Source organism: Typopeltis vanoorti, chromosome 14, assembly GCF_054136105.1.
Source record: "Typopeltis vanoorti isolate ZY-2024b chromosome 14, IOZ_Tvanoo_1.0, whole genome shotgun sequence".
NCBI lineage: Eukaryota > Metazoa > Arthropoda > Arachnida > Uropygi > Thelyphonidae > Typopeltis > Typopeltis vanoorti.
This window is the reverse complement of record NC_143562.1, coordinates 76240030-76267633: the sequence shown is the minus strand read 5'-3', so window position 1 is coordinate 76267633 and position 27604 is coordinate 76240030. Positions and strand designations below refer to the sequence as shown.

General features: G+C 34.6%; 1 protein-coding gene across 3 annotated transcripts in view; it reads right to left on the bottom strand.

Moving 5' to 3' along the window:
- Positions 1 to 6506: 6506 nt before the first annotated feature.
- Parp16 (Poly(ADP-ribose) polymerase 16) overlaps positions 6507 to 27604 on the bottom strand; it is a 142532-nt gene continuing 121434 nt past the window's right edge. For all 3 annotated transcript variants that reach the window (XM_090403659.1, XM_090403657.1, XM_090403660.1), the window contains 2 exons: positions 21281 to 21416; positions 6507 to 7416 (listed from right to left, as the gene is read on the bottom strand). In XM_090403659.1, coding sequence (XP_090259785.1) covers positions 7284 to 7416; positions 21281 to 21416 — 269 coding nt within the window. In that variant the 3' untranslated portion in view covers positions 6507 to 7283. The remainder of the gene's footprint in view (positions 7417 to 21280; positions 21417 to 27604) is intronic.

Sequence of the window (27604 nt, the reverse complement as noted above, 5' to 3'; positions counted from 1 at the left end):
TAATTGTAAATTCATTTATTTTCAATTATTAAATTTTGTAATCTCGTATGTAGAGTCACATACTAGCAGTAAGTCATCTTTTAGCCTTTTTTTAATGTTTTTTTACATTTTCTGCTATTTACACTTTTTTCCATCAGTCCCCTGGAAAGTGTAAAAAAGGGGTTTTACTGTATTTGTTATTACTATCTAATTGTATTTCTTCTATAGATGCTATGTAGCATGGTTTGTCATCCTCTTCCAAATGCATAAATCTACATCATGGAAGGATACAACAATACAGTATTCTGTTGAGATATCTAACTGAAGAGATTCAGAGAAATGCTCTCCTTATAATATTCACTTTCTTTGTGCACGGGTTACTTTGTTTCTGATCAAGAACATTTCCAATCTGTAACTTTATGTGAAATGTACTGATGCTGTTCTTGGATAGCGGAAGATTTTGCAAATATATTCGAAAAAAGAAAAAAAGCTGAAAATATTTGGCTCTCATATATGTATGCAAACTATTACTCATAAGTATTATATTTTGATTAATCAGTACTTTATAATTAAAATAATTTGTCTTCTGAACTCATTTTTAGAAAACTGAAACTTTTAATTTATGAAATTACCGAACTCTAGCATTTATTAGCAAGTCAACATGAAATTAGTGTTAAAAAAAATGAAACATAATTGCACTGAAAGAAAACTATCAAACTTTTTAACAAACTCACAAGCAGTGCTGCATGTGTCCTAGAGAAGTCTTTTATTTTAATGAATCTTAGAAATTTTAATAATTATTTTTGGTTATATCTTATGTATTTTAAACTGTAATGTTGAGTGTGTGTGTTGGTTTTTGAAATTTATTCACAAATTGTTATAGTACGAAAGTGAGAATGGAGTGAGAGAGTGTCTTAAATGCCTTGTGTGTGAGTCGTGGAAAGTGGGAGACCGAAGTAACTAGATTAACAATGTAAGGAAAGACAGAGAAATTGTTCTGGAAAATGTGAATGACAGTGTGAGGAATGAGAGCATGAAATAAGTGGTTGAAGGTAATGTGGGTAGTGAAATGACAGTAAGGAGTCAAACAGCATGCTTATATTGGCATCCTTCATAGGACAAAACGGGAGATAGAGTGACTGGAGAAATGATTGTCACGTGGTACAGCAGGTGGAAGAATGTAAGAAAAAGTGAATAGGGAAAGAATGAAAGTGCAAGAAACTGGAAATAACGAGAAGGTATCTTATGGACATTCGATGAGATATACTTAATGAGAAACTGATGAAAGCATGTTTCCCAAATATGACGATCAAGGATGTTAGTGAAACAGTTTGCAGAAAGGAGAAGTGAGAGAGATGAATATTGGCAGTGTTAAATTCTGAATGAAAGAGAAATTATTCCATAATTAATTCATTCAGATTTAACATGTAACTACATTCCCAGAGCTAATAATTGTGCAGAGAACAGAAAACTAATTGTAAATTACCGATAACGTTTATAACTTAAGTATTTTTCTTTATCCTTTATACTCTTATTGGTCATTGTTAAATTTACCAGAAGTTAAAAATATGTGAACCTTGTGTTAATGTGTAAGTATCAGAGTCATATTGCAAGCAAGATAATTGGATTAAGCATTGAAGACCTGAGGCGAACACGTGCACCAGAGTCGAGTTACACGCGAAAGTTTCCGGCGAAGCACGCTAGGAGAAGTGGCGGCATTGGGTGCTGGAGGAGTTAGGTGCCGAGTGCAAGAAAGGAGGGGAGACCGTGACACAGGAAGGTGAGCAGCACACCTCGGATATATAGAGCTTGGCGGTGCCAGCTCAGGGCTCTTTTTCTCTTCGTTCTACAGATTGGAGTTCAGAATTCCCGAGGAAGGTTGCAAGAGAGTGCGGACATGTCATTGGGCAGCCCACCGGTCAAGCAGTAGTTCAGCAAGTACAGACCCCGTCCCTGTGGAAGGAACAGTGCAGATCGACAAGTTATGATGAACCACTTGATCTGATAGCGGCAAACTAGAGTAGCTTACTTCGAAGGAGGCGATGTCCAAGCCCACCAGTTGATTCTTTCGGATGAAATCAAGCAGATGCATGGTCAACGAGACGAAAGCACTCCAGAGACAAATGAGGAGAAGGCCAAGTATTCCTACAGTCCCTGGTAATGTAAAATTTTGTTCTATTATGCTTTTGTACTAAGAGGGATAATTCGTGTTCGTGCAAGGAACTTTCTAGTTATTCAAGTTTCATTAAATGAAAGGACTCTAGGGCTTAAACAAGGAGAAAAAGGGGGAACCGTATGTTCTAAGAAAAAAGGTTGTGTAGGAATATGTTAATGCTATATGGTATACTCAGTCTGTTAATTCATTAGCCTCTAGAAATGTTGATTACTGATTGGAATGTTAAGTTACTAGTTGAAGCTCTAATCTAGTTTCAATTGAGATTTTGAGGCATGTTATAAAATGTTAAGAGCGAGTTTGTATCGCTTAATTAATTGAACTCAATCTGAAGGATAGTTGTGATTCTAAGCTTAATAATTGTTGTTATCTGTAATATATCTGATTTGATGAATAAATGTCTTTCTTTTTTATTAATCTAACAACGTGCCTGATTTTGATCTCTTTGCACTGCTCATAAAAGTCAGAACCAATGCGGGAGTTAAGACATTAGAGTAGCTACGACTGCAATGAAATATAGATTTTGTAAAATTAAGTACTTAACGAACTTATCAAGGAATTAGTTAATAGTGTACAATTCTGAGTGTTAATTCTCTGATTATTGAGTTATTCTCTTGTCTAGAATTTAGGATGGCAACATCCAAATATAAATTTTTCCTAAATCCGAAAAGTGATTAGCAGCAGAAACGAAACAAAGGAATTGGCACTACCCAAAGGCAATCCCTTTGTCTTCCATACTTTGCACACTCTTCATTAGATTAATTGGTGGCCTAGAATTGAAAGTGTGACTGCATACGATTACTAACGTTAATATAAACAAGTAGAAATATATAAAAGCCAAGAATAAGAAAATTTTACAGCAGAAACAAATGATCTGCAAGGGAAGAAATATGCAATGAGAGAGGATATGAAAGAGTCGTTGAAAGATGTGAAAATGTAGAGTAAGGAAGTAAGGTCTGTGAATCTGCTGACTTGGTATGATAGAAGAAGGTCCATGATTGCTTATCAGTCAATAAGAAGACTGTGCAGGAGGAATGGTGTGTAGTTTATAGATGTATGGAGTGAATTTGATGGATGAAAGACCTTACATATGCCTGACGGATTACATTTAAGTAGCTTTAAAGTTAGATGTTTAGAGAGAGTTGTTTACTGAGAGTTCAGAAATACAAAACCAGGGAAACAGAAATATTAAATAGGAATGTTGTTTATTTTTTAACGGTATATATTAGAACACGGAAAAATAAGTAAATAATTAATTTATTAACTTATTGATGACATTTCTCTGGTGTTATAACCAGCATCTTCAGAGCACAAAAACACAGTTTGTCACAATACGTGAGACTATAACAACATGGTGTAATCAACAGACTAGTTAAACAAAATTGTAGCAGCAACACAAAGACTAGAGTCCTGATTTTGGCGCCCTCTATTTGACAAAAAAAAAAAAAAAAATGCAGCTATCACATAATTTTTTTTTTTTTTTTTTTTTGTCAGATAGAGGGTGCCAAAATCAGGACTCTAGTCTTTGTGTTGCTGCTACAATTTTGTTTAACTAGTCTGTTGGTTACACCATGTTGTTATAGTCTCGCGTATTGTGACAAACTGTGTTTTTGTGCTCTGAAGATGCTGGTTATAACATCAGCGAAATATCAGCAATAAGTTAATAAATTAATTATTTACTTATTTTTCCGTGTTCTAATATATACCGTTAAAAAATAAACAACGTGTACGACGAACACATAAGTCTGTCCACACGATTAAATAGGAATGCAATCAAGCATGTGTCTGGCCATCCTGGAATAAATGAATGTGTGTGCAGAAAAAATTATGCAATTTTACAGGTTTCCAACATGAATGGTTTGGTAATGATATTACACAAGGGTAACTGTGGGTCCAAGAGATGTTGAAATCCATGTACATGAATGCTAGAAGTATCAGGAATAAAGTAGAGGAATTTTTGACATTGGTCAGCTCAACTTGACCAAAAATCATAGGCATTAGTGAGACCTGGTTGACAGAAATTGATATAGTTACAGGGATAGAATGCAAAGGGGTTTTGTATTTTCAGGGAGGATAGAGGGAATAGGAGAGGAGAAGTATTGCTGATGATAGCTAAAGAACTACAACTGACAAGATTAGAAGTTAAAGAGAAGTTTAGGGCTGGGGAAGATAGTTCATTTCAGAGTGTTGGTGTGAAATAGAGGCCAACAGGGCAAATATATTGTCCCTTGCTGTATTGGCTAAGAGGATCCACTGGAAGATGTAGATGTCACATATTAGCTCAATGAGCACCAGTCAATCAATTATTATAGAAGACTTCAACTATGGGGAAATAGACTAGAAGAAGGTCAGGAGGATAAAAACAGCTGGGGATTAATGGGATGAGTAGAGATATAAAGGAAGGGATGAAAAAAAAAAACACTGTGGAGGGAATAAGGAAAAGGGTGAATAGAATACTCATGAGCAGTACAAAGTTGAGTTACTGAGTAATCAGTTTGCAAAGGTGTATCATCCAGGTAGAGATTTTGCAGTTGCTGATATGGCACAGATGAATATCAAAATTGAGGTAGATGAACAAGAGGTGTTCAGCATATTGAAAACTATCAATGTAAATACAGTAATAGAACTGGATGGTATGTCAGCCACTGTAGCAAGTGAATGTACAAGAGAAATGGCATTGCTTCTGATGAAGTTGTTCAATCTAAGTCTCAGCTCTGAGAGAGTTTCAGGGGAATGGAAGGAGAGTAGGATAATTCCACTGCATAAAGGTGGCTCCAAGACAGATGTATCAAACTACAGACCAATTTATATATCAGGAGTGGCTGTTATACTATTGGAAAAGTTGGTTAAAGGTAAAATCCAACAGTGGGTGGACAGGGATGAGATACTGTATAGTGGACAGCACAGTTTGTAAAAGGTAGATCCTATCTTAGTAATTTACTTAAATGCTATAATAAAACGACAGTGCAGTTGGATAAAGGAAATGACTACACCATGATACTAATGGACTTTGCAAAGGTATGCGACAGAATACCACATGGAAAACTATTTTAAAAGTTGGAGCAAATGGGAATGAATATGAAAATAATACCATGGATAGGAAGGTGACTAAATGACAGACAACAGAGAGTAGTATATGTTGGAGTGGAATCTAGGAGAATGAGAGTGCAGGACCAGCTCTATGCTTAGGCACAAGAGGCACCGGCCTAGGAGCACAATGGCTTTGGGAGATGCCAACACCATAAAAAGAAAAGTAATAGTATTAGTCGAAGAGTTCGTGGTATGAGCAGTGTCCCCCCCCCAAAATGCTATATACACACTTTTTTGGCAATAACTATAAACTGCTTTTAACAATAAAGAATTTTATGATATCTGTCTCGTCTTACAATGCGTTGATAAAACTGGCCTAGGGGTGCCACATACCCCTAGAGACGGCACTGTGAGATTGACTAGTAGATTACCTCAGGGTTCAGAGGGCCACTCCTCTTTAATTTGTATACGAATGATATAGAGAAATATTTAAGAGGTGGATATCAGTGATAAAGGTGATGTAGATATCTTGTAGGATGATTTAAATAAATTAGCATTGTTGGCAGATGATAATGATCATTAATTTAATGTTGCAAAATGTAAGGTTATCCACTTTGTGTTGAAAAAGTTACATACAGTGTATCATTTGATGGTACTGGATGGCAGAAAACTGACGAGGCTAGGGAGTTGGGGATAATGGCAGACAAAGTTGGAATTCAGAGGCATATTTCAAAAGTTGGTAAAACAGTTCAAATGATTACTTTGATGTTAAAAAATATGCTAACAAGTAAAGATAGAGATGTTATTATCTCTTTATAAGGCTATGATTTGGCTGCATCTTGAATAATGTGTACATATTTGGTCATCTCTTGGGGATCAGGAGGTGGTAGAAATGATTCAAAGACGAGTGACTTAGTTGGCGACAGGTCTGTGGAATCCTCCCTATGAGGACAGATTGAAGGTGTGTGGGTTACAAAGTTTAGTTGATAGGAAGAAAAGAGGGGACATGATAGAAACTTATGAGATATTAAAGATGTTGCATAGAATTGACGCAAAGGACATTTTCCAATATATGACCAACAGTCAGAGAACTAGGGGTCATTCATGGAAGTTGTGCAAAAGTGTGGTTAGTAAGGGACATGTGGACTAGATTTTTTGCATGGAGAGAGGTGAATGAGTTGCCAGAATTATTTGCGAGTACCCTGATAGCAAATGAGTTTAGTAGAGGTATGTAATGAGTCTCTGGACTCTGTAGTGGTACCATATAATACTAATACTGCAGATGTTTAAAGAGTAAGATTTGAAATATAATATAAATACAACATAGGGGTAATCACAGTATTCATTTATTCTTTAACATTTTGAAATACCTGATATACAGAAAATGAATAAAAAATACTGGCAACCTTAGCATACATAATTAAAATGAAAATTATTTAAGTTCTTTATAATGGCAACTGACTAATAAGTCCTATACAATTGCATTAAAAGCAAATTTAAAATGACTAGGAAGTCAATATTTTAAGCTATTAAAAAATTACACTATCTTGTCAAAATTAAATTACAGTCCATTATCGCTACAGCAAACTCATAGGGATTGTAGAAATTGTTAATGAAAACAGTTTGCTAAAACAAATTTTCTTCAGATAGCTTTTTGATTATGGAGCTTGGTTTGAACTATTGTTAGGTATTGTAAGACAAACTGTATACAAGAAGTGGAAATTGTTAAAAATAAATTAAATATGTAGGTAGCTTGAAACATGAAGGGATATAAACAGTAGGAGTCTATATGAAAGCAAGTTAATACTAAGCTAATACTAATACACAGTCTGCTTACTCTAAGCAGACTGTGCACCCTAATGTAATTTTTATGTTCGGCACATGGTAGAAAAAAACCTTTGGTATTATATAACTTTTTTTTTTTTTTTCTGGTATGTATTTTATATATAAAACATACAGATTCTGCATTTTTATAAAAGAATAACCTCATATAGCAAATATTTCTAACAAAACTTACTCAGTATCATTATTTGCCAACAGAGTATGTTTTTACTTTGGAAACAGTGTGAAGGCACTTGAAAAATAAATTTTTCTTGAAACTTTAATAGAAACTCTTTCTTAAATGTTGCAAAAACTGGGATGTAGACAACCCAATGACTGCTAATGTAACAACATAACATATTAGTGCTATACTGAACCAGTTTTTTTTCCACCAGCTTTGCTTTAGTGATGTGCTGTTGCAAAGAGAGAAAGAGAAATAAAAAAAAATGGTAATATAATTTTATTAATATGACATTTTTAAAGTAATACTATGCTATGACTTGATAACATTTAATAATTGTAATCACACTTTTGAGAGAAAAAAAGATCACTTCATTAACTAAGTAGACAGCATCTATAATCTCCAACCTACAAGCCATGGGATCAAGTTCCATTGCAGCATGAAGATATGCAACCCTTTATGTGGCAGAGAGGACAGAATCTCTCCTTTATCACATCTAGGAGTCTATTAAGTGTCCTGTTTGTGTCATCGAACCTATGGACAGACAGGAAGAACTGTGGAAATCCGCCTGAGTGAACATAAAAAATATATCTGGCATTATGGCAAGTCAGGTCTACAGACCATGCTTTAGATACCCTTGCACACAGGATATTGATTGGAAAAAAACAAAAGTGCTGAACAGAAGTTTTTACAAGTCAGAAAGATTGTTCCTGGAATCAATGGAAGCCCTGAAACATACTCCAAACCTCAACAAGTATGGCTGTATAAATTTGCCAAAGATTTGGGAGACAAAGTCATCTTAAGGCCAAATGAATACCTGCTTTCTCTCTCTCTTTTTTTTTTTTTTTTTTTATACTCAACATAGTTGGCACCTAATTAGGACTTTATACCAGATGGTGGTTGTCTCGCATACTCTGAAAAACTGTTTTTGTGCTCTGAAGATGCCAGATAGAATACCAGCAAAATATCAGCAATAAGTTAATAAATAGTTATTTTCTTATCAGTCTGTGTTCTCATCTATACCACTTAAATTAATCAACATAATATAAAATATGTTTACAACCAATTATGGGTGGGATGTATATAAAAAAAGTTTTCATCACATTCACAAATGATAAGAATTTAAAAGCCTGTCATTAATTTTTCTTCCATGAAAATTTTGAAATGCAAAGATGATTATTATTTACAGAACATGGAAAGAATCAAGATTCCGAATGGCAAGAGAGCAAATGGCAGGGTAGGAGTGATTTGAAATTTGGATTCTAGATGTTCTATGAAGAAGTTCACAAGCAAGAATAAAAGGAGAGAATTCTCAGCATTACCCTCTAACTTGTTTATCAAATTTCTTTTTGGTTAAGCAATAAGATTTGATAACCAAATCTGATGTTTTGATAATGGATGCACATTTATTCTTTAATAATGAAACAGTCTCTAGTGAAAAGTAAATTCTAACTAAAAAAAAAGTCACCTCTGGATAAGCAAATTTAACCGATTTACCGGTAAGCTAGATGTTGCTGAATTTCAAAGTTCTTTTCAGGAAATATAGTGCATACTATTTACAATGACTGTTCTTTTAGACTGAATTAATTTTTAACAGCTTTTTTTTTTTTTCTAATCAAATCAAAATAATTTCATTTCAATACATTTGTCAGGATGGTATTCACCTTTCATGGCACTATTACATCACATGTATAAGTCTCTGCCAAAAAACTTGAGATAATCCTATATAAATCCTAACTCCATCCAATCTTAGAATGCAATATTCACATTTGGGGAGATGCCAAAAAAGCCATCCAAAATTCTTGATGCTCCTTAGAATAGGAAATTTTAATAACTGATGATTCCTCACACCAGCCATTATCTCAAAGATAAAATCTGTCAGATAATGTATAAAAGGGCCTTATGGCTCTTTTAATACTGTCATAACTGGTATTCTCTGGCATCCATTATTACTCTTCTAAACCTATAAAAACATGAGAGGAAGTTGGTTAACATCTATTGAGAGTCTAACTATAAAGCTACCAAACCAGCTTTTACTCGTCATCTATCTGACTTACCTCTAGTTCACACACACACACACACACACACACACACACACACACACACACACACACACACACACACACACACACATTACTACTAATAGATTTTGCTATAGAGTCTGCAATATTTTGTGTATGATAACTGACCACACACAAAAAATGTTTATCAGCAATTGTTGGCTTTTTAAAATTAAGAGAAAAAATTCACTCCATAGTTTTTTTTTTTTTGTACGAAGCTTTTATAAAGCACTGTAATAAAAAAAAAAAGTGGAAATGCATAAGCGATTCTTCCACAATGCTTTATTCACTCAAACGTTGAGAGAAAAACTGAGATTAATGAGTACATGAGTTCAAAAATCTGCTATAACTGACCACACACAAAAAATGTTTATCAGCAGTTGTTGGCTTTTTAAAATTAAGAGAAAAAATTCACTCCATAGTTTTTTTTTTTGTACGAAGCTTTTATAAAGCACTGTAATAAAAAAAAAAAGTGGAAATGCATAAGCGATTCTTCCACAATGCTTTATTCACTCAAACGTTGAGAGAAAAACTGAGATTAATGAGTACATGAGTTCAAAAATCTGCTATAACTGACCACACACAAAAAATGTTTATCAGCAGTTGTTGGCTTTTTAAAATTAAGAGAAAAAATTCACTCCATAGGTTTTTTTTTTTGTACGAAGCTTTTATAAAGCACTGTAATAAAAAAAAAAAAGTGGAAATGCATAAGTGATTCTTCCACAATGCTTTATTCACTCAAATGTTGAGAGAAAAACTGAGATTAATGAGTACATGAGTTCAAAAATCTGCTATAAATTTGGGTAGTTATCTGATTAAGATATCTATTTGAAATTGTAACTAACTTGAAATTGTAATAAAAGTCAGGAGCAGTTGAATATATTCCTCTCATCATATTTGGAGCAACACAGACATTTTTTTCAACATCAAAATTCTGAGAGGGTCTGAGCAACTTCAAGTTCATTTATTATTGTTTGATTTCACATAACTGATACACAGTCAAAATAAGATATCTTTTAAACAACAATCTGACTGTTGATAGAGAGCAATTCAGATTCTGCCAAAGAATCTAAGAATAGTCTGTCAGGAAGCATTGTAAAATATGGACTGTTCCAAGTGATGCCATTTTTTGTAGATCATATGGGGTCACTTCTTTGATGTTAATTCTTATAAATAATTGGATAGCTTTTATGAAATTGCACCAAGTGCACTGATACTGGGATGACTTTGGTGTGTTTAAGCCACAGCCAGCAAACTTCGATTGCCAGATTTTCATATTTAGTAATTTTTTCCAGTTCTTTGTCATTAACGTTGTTATCACTGTGTACAGCAATATCATATCTATTGTGTTCCAGATTCCAATTAGTGTGTATTCTAAAGTCCCAGAGAATTTTTGCTGTTTCATTTTCCAATGCGGTCTCTATTTCATGCTGCCACCAGTTATCAGAAGTAGGAAAACCATATTTTTTGCATACATGCCAATAAATTATTTTGGCCACTTGATCTTGGCAGTATTCATAATCAGTGTGAGCTACCTTGCTGCAAGTACTGATTAGAAGTTCTACAGTCTCATCTTTCTGATCACATGATCTGCATTTGTATTATTATTGATGCTCAAAATTTTTGTTTTGATTGAATTAGTTTGTAATGCCTGTTCTTGAGCTGCTAGAATAAATCCTTCTGTTTCTTTTTTAATATATTCATATTGTAGCCATTGCAACATCCCAGTCATGTCAATTTTTTCCTCAGCATCTAGAAGAAATTAGGTTTACTGCAAGGGTTTATTTTTCCAGCACACATACCGGTTATTTTGCTGTTCCTTTTTGTAATTGGCTTTGTTTCCTGTTGCTTTTAGAAGGCCCTCTTGTGTAATTGCTTGAAGCATTTTGCTCAGAGCTATTGTCGATGTAACTTTTTAAACTAATTTCTTCTTCTTTCACAGTCTGTCTCACTTGCAGCAGACCTGCCCACCTATTCTCCTTGGTAGGTACAAATGGTCAACATCACTTTGTGGATGTAATGCATGATGCATAGTCATTAATTTTCTAGTTTTGCAGTCCAACTTGTCCAGGTCTTCTTTTGTCCAATCTATTATGGTAGCCATATACTGGATCACAGGTATAGCCCAAGAGTTCATTGCTCTGATTGTGTTTAATCCATTTAGTTTTGTTTTCAGAATATTCCTAACTCTTTTGGTGTATTCTGCTGCTGCTGCCTGTTGTTTAACTGTCGAGTGGAGAATATCACTGGCTTCTAATATTCCAAGGTATTTGTAGTGTTCATTAGTTGAAATTTCTTTTATATATTTCTCTTGATCAAAATTAAAATTGTTAACGTCATTAATTTTTCCTCATTTAATAGATAAAATTGCATATTAACCTAAACCAAATTCCATTTCGATGTCCTGACTGAAAATATGAACTGTGTTCAGTAAAGAGTCTATTTGCTGTGCCAATATTCCATATAACTACAAGTCATTCAATGTTTTTTCTTCAAAATGATAGACAAAGATATGAAAGAAATGTTGAGGAGCAATGGTGAGAAGGAATCATCTTGGAAAATTCCATGTTTAATGCTAATATCTCCAAATCGTTCATTATTGACTATTAAAGTTGTTTTCCATGATTTCATAGCAGCAGCCAGAAATTAATGTATGTTTTTGCTAATTCCAAATATTTGTAGTGATTTTAGGATCCAGGAGTGTGGGAGAGAATCGAATGCTTTCGTATAGTCTATCCATGCCATGTTTAAGTTATAATAAAATTAGTTTAATCCTTTATCCAAGTGTGAGCAAACAAAGTTTGCGCCTGAAAGTATCTTCAGGACTGGGGTAAGGTGGTACAACACCAGGGCAACTCGCTGCAAAGGTGGAGCAAGCTACCAACACTCCTATCTCAGTATCTCCTATAATACAAAACACATCTCCTTGCGGATATGTCTAATGTTATGCATTAAGGGAAGGGCCACTACCCAGACTAGTTTCGACCTTTATTGAGGTCTCTTCAATGGGAGCCAGGCCCAAGTGGAGATACCAGGCAGAAGCATTAGCAAGTCATCTCTACCTATAGGAGTTGCCAAATGGTGTGCCACCCTTTTTTAATAAATTACTCTGGATTTAGAGAAAGATGTTGAAAGTTTATTTTTCACTTGGTTAGAGTATAATAAAATTAGTTTAATCCTTTATCCAAGTGTGAGCAAACAAAGTTTGCGCCTGAAAGTATCTTCAGGACTGGGGTAAGGTGGTACAACACCAGGGCAACTCGTTGCAAAGGTGGAGCAAGCTACCAACACTCCTATCTCAGTATCTCCTATAATGCAAAACAATCCACCTTTGCAACGAGTTGCCCTGGTGTTGTACCACCTTACCCCAGTCCTGAAGATACTTTCAGGCACAAACTTTGTTTGCTCACACTTGGATAAAGGATTAAACTAATTTTATTATACTCTAACCAAGTGAAAAATAAACTTTCAACATGTTTAAGTTAGTTTTTCATCTTTTTGAATTTCTGAGGATCATTTTATTAATAAGGATATGGTCTTTTGTTCCTCTAGATTTTTAAAAATTGCCTTCTTGTTCAATTGGATAAATCTGAAAAGCAGTGGTATATGGAATTTGATATGATTGCAGTGAACAGTAAGCATAGTTGGTAGGCATGTTATTGGATGATAGTTACTTGGGTCCGCACCACATGAAGTGAAAAGTGCGTCCAGATATCATTCAGTCTTCCACTGAGCCTGACTGCAACAATTAATTTAATTAATTAATTGTTAAATTAATTAATTAAATTGTTCTGTCATTCGATTATGTAGACTGGTTAGATGCTTTAACCAAAATCCATGTAGTTCATCATTGCCAGGTGCACTCCAGTTTTCTTAATTTTCTGGGTTGTGCACTGACCATTTCTTCAGTGATAATGACATTTTGTATTTGTTTTATTTCCTTAATCCATGAGGCATCTTTATTATGTTCGATAGGATTATCCCGGATTGACTTCCAAAATTTGAGTGTTTCTTCTTTTTTTGCTGAATGATTGTTTGCATTTGGATTTCTCTGGAGAGACTTAAAGAATTGATGTTGGTTGTATACTTTGTATATATTGGTTTATTCTTGCTTCATATCTTTTAATTTTCTGTGAAGTCGCTATAATTCTTTGTTTTAGCTCTTTGGCAACTTCAGTTTCTGATGGAAAATTTTAATATTATGTTTAGGAATTTCATATCCAAGTTTTGCTTTCTTCAAAATCATACACAAAGGTATCAAAGAAATGTCGAAGAGCAATGGTGACAAGGAATCACCTTGGAAAGTTCCATGTTTAATGCTAATATCTTCGAATCTGAGGTCTGAGCAACTTCAAGTTCATTTTTTATTATTATTATAGGGTCAAAGCTGTATAACTGAGAGCAGACCTCCACATAGCCTTTAAAGGAATGCGGAGAACCGATCAGGGCTTCTGACCTAATGTCCAATCCTCACCTTCTTGTGGTGCACCCTGTTGGTTATCTACCTGGATACTGAACGAACGAGGATGGGCTGGCAATTTGGGATTTAGCCGACCAAATTGTATTCTTATTAGCTTAAACCAAAATACAAAATGATAGTAATACAACATGACAAAATTTCATGCCAGCTGGGGTCGTCCAGTTAAACAAGGCCTCGTTGTTTTCACCAGGGAACCAGGGTGAACAGCGAAAACTCAACTACTGGAACAAATTTGAAAAAACACTCCAACTCAACATCACCAGAGTTAAAGATCGGTACTATCGACATAAGAAGCCTGAATGGCAAAGAAATGGAGCTAGCTGAGGAATTAGATAAGTACCAGATCGAAATAATAGGGGTGACTGAAACAAAAAACACAAAACATGGTGACACCTTTCTGACCAATAAATACAAAATGTTATATTCAGACAATCACAATCAAGGAAAAGAAGGAGTAGCCATAGTATTCAACACTAAATACGAGGCTAATCTTCTTGAATGGCAGTCAGTCTCAAGTAGAGTGATGTGGGCAAATATCAGAATGGGGAACTGGACAATGAGACTTATTTGTGTCTATGGTCCCACAGAAGGTTCAACAAAGGTAGCAATGGAGGAATTTTTTTGAGGCTTTAGAGAAAGCATCTGACACAATGAAAAAGGAAAAGTTGGTCCTTGTTGGGGATCTAAATAGCAGAATAGGAAATGATTGTCAGACATACAAAAATATTTTGGGAAAATTTGGAGAAAAGAGCATAGCTAATAATAATGGCAAATACCTGTTGGATTTCTGCTCAGGACATGGATTGGTTATTACTAACACCATGTTCCAACATAAAAATTTGCACAAATTCACATGGAGAGAAAAGGCAAGGAATAAGAAAAGTCTCATTGACTATGTTATTGTGGAGTGATGTTTTCTCTCTGGTGCAGGACACCAGAGTGTACAGAGGATTTGAAATTGGAAGTGATCACTATTTAGTCTTGAGCAGGATAAAATTGAATTTCATGTTGAAAAGAATAACATGTAAGAAAGTTTTAAAGAGAATAAAAGTTGAGCAGCTCTCAGATGTGAACTGTAGACTAAAATACACAAAGATTATTGAAGAAAAAATGAAAGAGTTTGAAAGAGTTTTTTCTTCAAGGCTTACCACTGAATCTCCAAACCTTGGAGATTCAGTGGTAAGCCTTGAAGAAAATCCTGATTGATTTAGCCAGAGAGGCATGTGAAGAGGTTGTCTGCCAGGATAGAAAAATCAGAACTCCATGGCGAACACAGGAAGTTAAAGAGGCAGTGAAGGAAAAGAAGAAAGCATATCAAAAGTTTCTGGCAATGTCAGCTTGTCCTCTTAGAGAATACAGAGACAAATGTAAGAAAGCTAAACACTGTGTAAAACCAGCTAAATAAAAGTCATGGAAGGACTTTGGCAAGAACATAGAAAATAAATATCAAGAAGGTGGCAAAATATTCTGGAGGTTGTTGAAGAAGTTTAGAAATGGAGGAAAGAATGCTGTAAAAGGAGTTAGGGATGATAAAAGTGACATGAAAACGGGAGAAAAAAGATATCCTTGAAGTATGGAGTAATTACTTCGAAAAATTGCTAAATAAAACAAGCAGTGATAACACAGTGGAAAAAAAACACTCAACAGGCATACAGTCAGGAATATATATCCATACTTGAAGTAGAAAAAGTCATTAAAAGCTTGAAATGTCGAAAGGCAGTAGGAGTAGATGATATTCGACCAGAAATAATGAAGTATGGTGGTATGGAAGTCTTACAGTGGCTGCACTGCGTAGTTCAGAAGGCCTGGACAGAGGGATAAATTCCAGATGATTGGAGTAGAGCTCTCATAGTACCCATATATAAAAAGGGAAATAAAACTGAATGTGAGAATTACAGAGGTATTTCCCTACTGAGTGTTCCTGGTAAGATTTATGCAAGTACAGTGGTATCTCGCTAATCCAAACTGATAAAAACCATGCTCGTTCGGATTAGCAAAAAGTTCGTATTAGAGAATTTTCCCCCCAAGAGACAACAATAACTAGCGTTTAAGACAAAAATAATCAGATTCTAAGGGTACATTAATTAATTCTGTAAATAAATGAAGTAACTGATAGAAAAAAAGTTAATGTACTGTAATGTAAAACTTAAAAAATAATACAGTACACAAGTTTATTTTAGTAAAAAATTTAATTTGTATGTACTTGTATTGTTGAGGATTCTGATTTAATAAAATTGCATAGTTCAGTATAACTTAATTTGCGTAAAAAATATCACTTTCTTATACACAACACAAAAAAAGTTTCAAAAAATAACACAAAAAAAGTTTTGTATGTTTGTAAAAAAGTCACTGATTTTCTTTTGCTTCTTGGAAGCTAAACAAATTCCTTGTAACTGCAATCTGTCCTACTTTGGACAAACAGGATGCTCTATAGAAAAAAGAATTCAGGAACATCAATCATACATTCAGCACAACATATCCGATAAGTCTGGATTGGCTCAGCACAGAATAGAGACAAGCCACAACATCCTCTGGTCCAAGACTAGTCTCCTACACAGATGTCACTATAAATTTGAACGTTTATTTAAAGAAAGTGCCGAGGCCTTACTTCAATGCCCTAACTTGAATCGAAATGACTGTATATCTTTATCAAAAATATGGGAAAGTTTAATCAGGATAACACATTAATATATATATAATTATTATTATTTTTATTTATTTATTTATTTTTTTAAATTTAGACTTTAATTCTTACATTAGTTTAATGTTATTTATAAATTAAGATTATTATATGAATTTGTGAATTAATATCTTTAATTTAATCATTATTCTGATAAAAAATGTTTTCCTCTCTTTAATACTTAGTGATATAACATCACATGGCTCGTTCTACTTTTGAATGATCAATTGTTGGTATTCCAACTTGTTAAAAAACTGTTCCTAATGTAGCCACTGAAGATAGTCTGTTATTTTCAGACTGAAATATTTGGCAAATTAAAATATAATATTCTTGTGGAAACGTGTCTATATATTATAATCTTACTGTCACGAGTTTCTCTAAAGAATCAAATGATGATTCAGAAGTTTGAAGAAACAGGATCTTTGGAAGTTCAGCCTAGCAGAGGATGGAAACCAGTGCAACCATAGGTAACTGAAGAAGTTGCCACCACAACTGTCAAGAGATCAAATGGAAATATTGCTGGTAGCAGCAGTGCCCGTGTAGTACAATGATAATTTGATATACCTTGGAATGGAGTCTTGTGCAAAATTATTACATTTTATCCTTACAAGATCAGCCGCATAGAGCAGCTGCTACACGATGATCAAGATAAGCGACTGACATTTGCTCTGACATTTCTGGTCAGACTGGAATTCAACAATGCTTGACCTTGGAATAATCTGTGAGGAGATGAGGCACATTTTTATCTGAATGGACTGTAAACACCCAAAATTGTTGAATTTGGACTTCTGAATCACTCCATGCACTCCAGGAACTCTCCCATTACATTCGCCAAAAATTACCATTTGTGTGGCTTCACAGCAGATTTTATAATAGGGCCATTCTTTTTTGAGGACATCACTCTGACAGGACCAGTAACTTGTTCCATTACTGCATGGAAATACTGCGATATGCTGAACAGTTTTGTCATTTCGCAAGTTCAGACAATGATCTCTAGAAGAGACCATTTTTATGCAAGATAGAGCACCTCTCCACATTGCAAGACTGGTGCAGTGTTTCTACAGCATCACTTCACGAAGAAAGAGTGATTAGTCACTTCAGTTGTATGGCCACCTTGCTCCCCCTGATATTACTCCATGCAATTTTTGGTTGTGGGGTTACCCTGAAGGCTAATGTCTATCATGGCAGTATCTTGAACTTGGCAGGCTTAAAGGACAAGGTATCACAGGGTGTGACAAACATTTCTTCATACATGTCCCATTCTGCTATTGAGAATGCTGTGTATAGTATGTAATTTCTGGTTCACAAGAACAACAGCCACACTGAATGAGGTCCTCTATTGCATGGGTGAACTTAATGTGCTCAAGTTGTGCAACAGGTTGTGACAACACTTAAGCTCACGTAACTGCAATACAGTAATTACTGTTAAATTAAACTGACATTAAATGTTTTATTGCTTGGCTATCATAAGTGCAACACATAAAAGTAATCTTTCATTTCAGTTTAGTCATTGTTATTCATTTGCCTGTCCATTGTAATGCATTTTTTTAAATATTATATGGTACCATATCTGTCCTTAGCAGTGACTTTTCAAACTAAAATTATTTTTTGTGTAATCCTTGACATTCTGGTTGTTAGATGAAGCTACATAAAGCTCTGAATAGGGGAAGTTTAATTATGGTCACCCTGTGTGTGTGTGTGTGTGTGTGTGTGTATACATACACAGTGGTGTCCAAAAGATAAGGACAAACTACATTTTTACTTGTATATGAAAAAATTTTCATAGCTATAGACAAATGTGGACATAAATTTCTTGCCAGCATACTAACAAATTATATTACACAAAAAATGTGTTATAAATTCCCTACAAATTAAATTGCAATATGGTGAAAAAGAGAGCCAAAAGGCTTCACTTTGGCGATGCAAAATTATTCAAATTATATAAATAATTTGGATAATTTTGCAATGATGAAGTGAAGCCTTTTGGCTCTCTTTTTCAGTGATTCTTGGTGCCTTTTGTGATGTGACACCTTTTTTTTTTTGGCAACTCATATGGTAAAGGATAAGTTCTGCATCACTTCAACCTGAGTATTTACATCTGGGTCTGGCTCCCATTGATGAGACCCCAACAAAGGTTGAAACCGGTCTGGGTAGTGACCCCCCCATAATGTATAACATCATACATGTCGGCCAGGAGATGTGTTTTACATTATAGGAAATACTAAGGATAGTGATCAGAGCTTACTCTACCTTTACTACGAGTTGCCCCATGAAAGGTTTGCTTATGCTTGGATCTGCTGAAACTTTTATAGTTTCGATATTCGGCATGAAGCTCTTGTAGTTTCTCTATTCAGCTTTGAAATAATGTTGGATTCAATATCCACTTAATTTGAATAATTTTGCAATATTTTAGCAAAGTTACACATTTCGTAAGGACATAGTTAAAGGAATTGATATATAGTGCTTACAGAAAACCATCCAGAGACATTTCAGTATGGAATATGTCCACTCTGAACTACAATACAGCTCTCACAATGTCGTACAATGCTTACCACAAAGTGATTCAGAAGTTCTTGGGGCAAACTGGGCCACTCCTCCTTTAGTAGAGCAAGGATAAGAACTTGTTTGTTTTCTGGAGGAGGATTTTGAGTTGCCTCCCAAATGTGTTCTATGGGGTTGAGATCTGGAGAACATGCTGGCTACTCAATTCGATTAATATCTTTGGTCTTCAAAAGTATCTCCCCTGTTCGTGTACCATGTGGTGTAGCACTATCATCCGTAAAAACGAATCCTTCATGTACAGCACCATGGAACAATCAAACATGACATTGAAGAACTTCATTGCAATACGAGGTGGTATCAAAAAGTTACGAGACTAACTCTGTTTATGAGAAATTACTTTATTTATCTATGTTTACACACTATCACCTTCAAAATAGTCCCCTTGCATATCAATACAGCGCTCCCAGCATTCTTGCCACTTCTGGAATGTGTCCTGGAAGTCTTCTTTTCGAAGAATGTCAAGCACCTTCTGCGATTCGCACTGCATCTCTGCAATGGTGTCAAAATGGTGACCTTTGAGCTGGATCTTCATCTTCGGGAAGAGGGCAAAGTCTGCAGGAGCCAAATCTGGCGAGTAGGGCAGGTGCGGAAGTTAGATCATGTTTCTGGCGAGAAACTCATGTGTGAGGAGAGCTCGGTGACAGGGTGCATTATCGTAGTGGAGCATCCAGTTTTTTTGCACGTCACAGATCTGGTCGCTTTTGCCGAAAGTCTGCCCTCAGATGCCTTAAAACCTGGCCGTAGAACTCGCTATTGACGGTCTGGCCCCTGTGTACGAATTCTCGATGCACAATGCTGCGAATGTCGAAAAAGACTATGAGCATGCACTTGGTTGAGCTGCGGACCTGCCTCACCTTTTACGGTCATGGAGATGATGGGCTCTTCCACTGTGAAGACTGTTGCTTCGTCTCAGGGTTGTACCCATACACCCAAGTTTCGTCACCGATAATGATTCTTGATCATTACCGGTTTGAAAAAATTCACGTTTGCTCTTCTAACTTGCTGTCCATGATGAAATCGCAGATGTGGTAACACAGGTGGTCAGAATAGCATCAGTTGCACAGCTCCCGATGTATACAGGACAATGTCTTTTGGCACACTGACTTATGAAGATAGGTGATCCCTGTGACTGTGCGTTCAGTCTTGTGCTGCCATCTGTTGGCGGGTTACAAACCTAGTCTCGAAACTTTTTGATAGCACCTCGTATCATTCGCGATTAATAGTCCCTTTTTCCAGCACTTGTAACTCGTTGCATCCATTAAGCATAATGTCTCCGAACACCATGACCCATTGCCGTATCTATCCGTTTCAAGAAAATTCTTGCGATGTATCACTTTCATGTCAGATCAAGTGTCAACTAGAATTGGAAGAAAGATTAAAATGACTCTCATCTTTAAAGAGTACATTAGTCCATTGGTGTCTTGTATCCATAAAAATTGAACAAAACACTGCTGAAAATGTGCCATATGATAAGCTGTGGTTAAGGGACACAGACCATAGGCCTTTAGGAATACTTTAGGAATAGACCTACTTGTCGCAGACATCTTGCCACAGTTTGTCGAGATATCTGCTTACCTCTACTTGAATGGAGCCGACTTGCATGCTGACCTGCAATGATGCATCAATTATGTTTTGCTGTTATAACCAAAAATCTGTCTTCATGCTCCATGGTAAAGCTAGGGCAATCTCTTAGGAAATGTCTGAAACACATTCCATTGGTTTGAAATGCTGCCCAGAGCCTGGATACATTATGTGAGATTTCAATCTCACTTGCAATATCAGTAATTCTGCAGCCTTCTTCAAGTTTTCCAATAATTCTTCCCTACATGAAATCATCTAGATGATTTCTTTGATATCATTACAATACAACCAATTTTGCAACTTTATTCCTTCACAAAAAGAGCTTTCTTCAAACACAATTAACTTAGTGCAGTCTTTTGTCTTTTATCCTGTTCAGTGCTACCATGCAATCGCTTCGTGCTTGATTCAAAAATTTGAATTTATACCCACTTTCTACTCAAAATGTGAGTTACACAAACTGCCACAAACTGATTCAGCTGAATTTATAGTTATAATCTTCAGAAATAGTGTTTGTCCTTGGGTTTTGGTCACCAGTGTGTATGCATGTGTGTATCTATATATATATATATATATATTTACTAAAAATTGAATGTTGTTTCATTAAAAATATTATGGGTAAATACAATAATTCAATAATCATGTTTCATTACAAGGAACAATAATGATTATCCATTCAACAAAACAAAAATTACAGCTAGGCAGTAAATAATTATCTATAAATTAAATTATTCACCTTGGATTAGCAGTACTGGAATAATTAGCATAAATCAACAAGTACCGTACAAGTACAAGATCATTATTTTGGACTAGATAATATTTTTCTGGAATCTTGCCTGCAAGACTGTCTGAAGAAAAAGAACGTTCACCATCTGTAAAATACAAAAATAATATCATTTTAAATATAAGAATAATACTTAACAAATTTCTACAATAACAGCAAAACATTTCTGGTGAGAGTGGTTTCGGATAGAGACTAGGTGAGGAATGAGAAGGATAGCAGAGGCACCAGAAAGGAATGAAATCTAGGTGTACAATGCATTAAGTGGACAATATTTTTAAAAAATATTGTTTTAGAAAAATTTTGAAAAATTAAAATTTTTATCACTTTTCCACTGCTCATCTATTTTTTTAATACTATAGTTAAATAATAAATAATACATATATTAAAAAAAAAACTATTACCAGTTAGCTTGATACTTCACAGCCTGAGTTATCTTTAAAGATTTTTACGATTCTTACATATCCTCTCATTAATCATATTCCATTACAATAAAGTCAGTGATAATCAACAAAACAGATGTGTTTGTAATGACCAGCATAGAATAAGTAGCCACGATAAGGTAAAAATATATATAAAAAAGCTTTACCACATAAAACATGTCACAGAATTGGCATTACATGAATAAAATTGATGATTACACTGCTGATTTTTTTACTTGTCAACTAAAAATTCTTATTGTCACAGACAAGCAGATAAGTGCATTTTTCAAGTCCTGGTAATGAGTGTCAGTGAAATGTTTCTAAATAAAACTTAATGCATTTTGGACTGAGGACAATGTTGGCAAAGTATTATATTGATGGGAATTTCCCTTAAGCAGTTGATGAATCCAGCAACTTGTTGGTTATAGTGAGTAGAGAATTAATGTTTAAGTGGAACATCATTAAGGTGGTTGAGATATTGTACTGGATAACTATGCTACTGAAGAAAATGCTAACTTGTACTAAGAAAAGGAAATTATTCTCCCTTCCCCTCCTCACAAGGCTTTGATAAGTCCACATCTGGACTTATATTGTGCACAGATATTATTATTATTAACATTCGACCCGCATGGAGTCAGAAGAATCATTGTGGAAGATTTATATTTTCTCGTGCAAAAAGATCATGAAATGATGTGCCTTAAACCACTCAACATTTTCAGGTAATGCATTTTCCATTCACCAATCACTCTGTATGGAAAGAACCTGTTTCTCACTCTCCTACTCACACCCTTATACAATTTCTAGGGATGGCCTCTAATTCAACCTTTGCCACCTCCTACTCTATGAACAATCCCATCCATATTAATTTAGTAACAACCCCTCACCAACTTATATGTATCAATCATATCCCCTCTTTTTTTTTTTTTGAACAATAAGAAAGGATAAACAATATACTAACAGATGGGATTAAATTTCTAAGAAAAGTAAAAGGAGTATACAAAGGATGATAGATAAAGAAATGTGAGGTATTAGAAGGGAGCTAAATATACTTGCAATACTACAGACAATTGATACAGATAAAAATGAAAAGGAAAGAAAAGAAAAGACCAACTAGGAAGGAAGAGTAGGTTTTAAGATTATGCCAAAGCAACAAAGACTATGAGATGAATGTATTATGTCTGAAAAGTGAAGGTATCTCAAACCAGTCTGAATGCTCCACAAAATAGGAAACTCTTCCACCTTCATATAGATGAACCAACTTTTAGTGAAAAGCCCTTATCAATGTAAATGCAGCATTATATACAATGGAATAATAAATCTATCTCTTTTCATTTAAACAAAAAGTATCACTGCTGTTGATCATGTTATGGAGGCATTGAGAAGTAAAGAATTCCAAAGCAGACATGAAGGTGTAAATCTGTGTGTGTTTATCCCTCCCAATACTAACCCTAACAGGAGGCAATTTCCTACATGATCCATTGCATATAATGCATATATTACATGAAATGTAATATATGCATTATATAATGCATATATTACATGTGACTTGTAAATAACTGACAAACATTTATATTTTTACATCTATATGTAAATGTCAACATCCATATTTATGTATATTTACATTTATAATTTTATATCTAGATATTTTACATTATATAATCCAAACATTATATTACATTACAACGAATGGAAGTTGCTCCTATTGGCAAAATTAAATAATTTCGAGTAATGCTTTTGGATAAGTCTCTGTTCTGACACTGGTCATTTGTCTCTTGAAGTAATAATGTGTTGTAGTTGTTGTTGTAGTAGCTGACAGTCATAGAGTAAATGAGTGATAGTTTTAAAGGTGTGGATAACAGATGCAAAATAGCAATTCTAAAATATGGAATCTATTTAGATAATGTCTTAATTTTCCATGGCCCGCTAGTTAGCTGGTTAAAACTGGAAAAATGGCATCTATTTTCGGACAGAGTCTGCTTCTCATGCTTGGGATGAATTCTCATGTTGTTGATCTGTTTTTAGATGTTTTCCATCCTTCTTTCCATAAACTTAGGCTTATTTCTGCCAGTATTTTCATAGCTGATTTTGGGTGCTTTGGATAACATTTCTAACTGTTTGTTTATAGCTGCTTCTTTAGCAGCTCATCAGCTCTCATTTCCTGCTACCCCAGTATGCATCTTCACCCAGCAGAACTTAATTTCCCATCCCTCTAGAGTGAGATTCCTTACCAGATTTCATGTCTGCTCTATTAATGCTAAATGGTTGTTCTGGTTTTTTTATGCCATCAACATTGCTTCTACGGTCACTATAAAATGTTTTTTGATGAAAAGGTTTAGTTCTAATTCCTGGAGATACATGAATGAATAAACTACAGCAAGTTGTTCTGCTTGGTTATTTGAACAGAGGGATGCCGTCTAAAATAGCGTTCTTGTATAATGGATGGTCTGTAATATACTATAAGGGAACAACCGATGTTTCTTTCTTTACTCCTGTCAGTATATATCTATTATTCATCATCACTTTTGGTGTTTTCCTTTTCTTTAATATGTGTTTTCTTTGCAGGGTGAGGCCACTAACCATAGTGAAGTGAAAGTTCGTAGTGGTTTGCATCAATGTTGGCATTTCCGTTATATATCTACCAGAAGTGACTTCACACATAAGACAGAACCTTTGCATATGTAGGAAGATCAGTGTTAGAACAGCAATAATGCAAGCTACCTCAAAAGATACTGTCTTGAATCCTTTAATTATTTGTATGGCTATAAGGCATTGAACTCTGTTTTAACAGTGTTGGTTTTTCTTAGATTTTAGTGCATCTTTCCAAGTGGATGCAGTGTATGATATCAACGGTAGTATAGCTTGGGTATATATTGTTTTTAGTGCTTGCTGGCCTAGTCCCCAGTTTATTCTTGCTAATTTAGCTAGAAGGTTTACAATTTGTAAACTTTTTCTGGCAACATATAAGATGTATTTGTTGAAGTTAATTTGTTGTCCATTGTTACTACAGGTATTTTAACTCACTGGCTAACTCTAGAACATCTCCATTTAGAAAGACCATCATAGGTTGTTATGACTGTTTACATAAGATGTGGAAAACTTTAATGGTGCTATTGAAAGTAATTTTCTTCTCATGAGCCCACTCTGCAATTTTAAAAAGTTCTTCATTGGCTATTGATTCTAAGTGGAAGCTGCTGCATCTCCAAATCATTATCATCACATTATCGGCAAAAGTTATGACTTTCGTTTCTTTGGTGAAAGAAAGTCTTAATAACAAGTCATACTGGATGTTCCAGAAATCTAGTCCACAGCAAAAAGCATGCATGTAGGCAGCCTCATTTGACTTCTTTCATTAGAGTTGTGGTTTTCAATGTCATGGTTGCTCTTCTGTCTGTGAAATAATTTTTTGTAAGGTACAGTAGGCTTTTTTATATTTGAAATCTCTTAATTGAGTAATTATGCCTGGCCACCATGTGACAGTGAAGACATGCCTTGCACATCAACTTGAACGTCAAAATATGACATACTATTGAGATCAATAGTACGTCATATTTTGCTGTAGACTGTCTTGTGTGAACTTTTTAACCTCCCTAATAGCATCTACAGTGCTAGATTGAGGTCTAAATACATACTGATTGCTTGAATATACAAAGTACATTATTCAGTTTATCAGAAATTTTTCGAGTAAATGCCACTTGTTATACCTTACAAGTGGCATTTATGAGACTAACTTTGTCTAATGCCTTGATTATCAGTATAATTTTAGAGCATTTCCATAATAATGGAAATCGTCCTTTCTTGTTATATAAATTCAGGGAATTCAAGAAACATTATTAGACAAATGTCGCTATTCATCCCATGTTCTTTTCTTCAATAAATTAAAGATTCCATGAAATCATATTCTTCTTAATCTTTTATACAAGTGTAAGCACACAATGTTTGCACGTGAAGTATCTTCACGACTGGGCTACTTGTATATAGTGACTAATAATGTCACATGAATTGCCTTAGTATCCCATAATGCAAAACACACACCCTTTCATGTGTATAATGCTATGAATTATGGGAAGGACCACTACGCAAACTGATTTCGAACTTTATTGAAGTCTTATCTGTGAGAACCAGACCTAGAAGAGATACCAAGGTTGAAGTATTGCAGAAGTCACAAGTAATCAAAAGGTGTCACAGTTTATTATTAAAACACTCTAGATTATAGAGAGATGATAAAAGTTTTTCCCTTGGTTATACTATAAATTAAAGATGCCAGAAATTATATTCTTGCTTTAAACCTTTATAAAAGCTAATGTTTTCACATCAGTTGAATTAGTATCCCATAATGCAAAGCACACACACCCATCCTTTCAGATGTGTATAATAGGAAGGGCCACTACCTTCCATAATGCATAGCATTATATATATCTGAAAGGGTATGCACTTTATGGGATTTTAAGGCAACTGATGTGAAATCATTAGCCTCTATACACAAATAGCCTAGTCACGAAGATGCTTCATGTGCAAATGTTGTTTGCTTACACTTGGATAAAGGATTAAACCAAAAATATAATTTCTTGGCATCTTTAATTTATAGTATAACCAAGTGAAAAAACTTTCAATGTTTTTCTTGGATCCATTGATCTTAATACTGATTCAATTTCATTATATGTAAATAAATCGCTATTAGGAGTATCTATATCTGTTTCCAATTCTTTTCTGTATATTTTGTGAATTCCTCATGTGTTGGGCATCATCAGAAATAGACTTGTTTTTATCATAATAACTGCAGTTTCTGCTAAGTTTCTAGTATAAGAGCCATCTGTTGTTTTAATAGTTGATATGGGTTTTATTTTATTTTTGTTTGCTGCTAAAATTAGCAGTTCCAATATACAAATATATATACAGTTCTAAGGATTCAATGTGGTTGACACAGCACAAAATTTTTTCCATGATTCTGTTTTTCACATTTGTAATTTTGGATCGATAACTGCATTTGGCTTCATAATAATTCTGTCATTCTACTCTGTCTTAAATCTTGATTGTTGTAGGTTTTTGATAGAATTGTCTGAATGAATTAATGTGTTTTCTTAAGACTGCTTAGTTCATCATTCCATCAAGGTACTGATTTTTTGCCATCAATCTTTGGCTTCTTGGACACAGGAGTTTTTTCAGACATGGTGAAAGTTCGAAAGCAAAGAAGTCTATATCTGCTTGAGCTGATGCTCAGAATGACTAAGTTCTTGTTTAGGTTAAGTGGTTGTTCACTGATGACATTGCAGTGATGCTAGATTGCAAATTCTTCTTTCAATACTTGTGTGAATGTATCTAGATTGGTTTTCCTCATGATATACTTAAAGTTACCACTGGTTTGACTCGTGTACTCCATTTAAATTTTTGTTGCTAACAATGAAACTTAATATGCAATGATCAGAAGAACTTTATTCTTCCTTACATCTCCATTCAGAAATATAGGATAAAATAGTATCATTTGCTATGTCAGGTCAATAAAACTGCTTTCTCTGGTATTTTCAAATGATGGAAGTATTAGTGTCATTTAGTATGAGAGGAGGTTCTAGAAAGTTCTGAAAAACACTTAGAACAACAATGATATTAAAGCAAATGATATAATCACAAGAAAGAACATACAAGATATGAGAATATAAGAACATAAGTTATCTTCATAAGTTATGAGGGGGTGTACAAACAATACAAATATTCTTCTATTGTTTGTATCCTCTTTAAACCATCAAACAGAATGGGTGCTATTAACTCTAGTACTAAGCCATTGATAGTAAAATCCATGATGTTGCCCAATTCTATTAAGTTGTATTTTATGTCACCATGATAGTCTAGATACATACTTGAA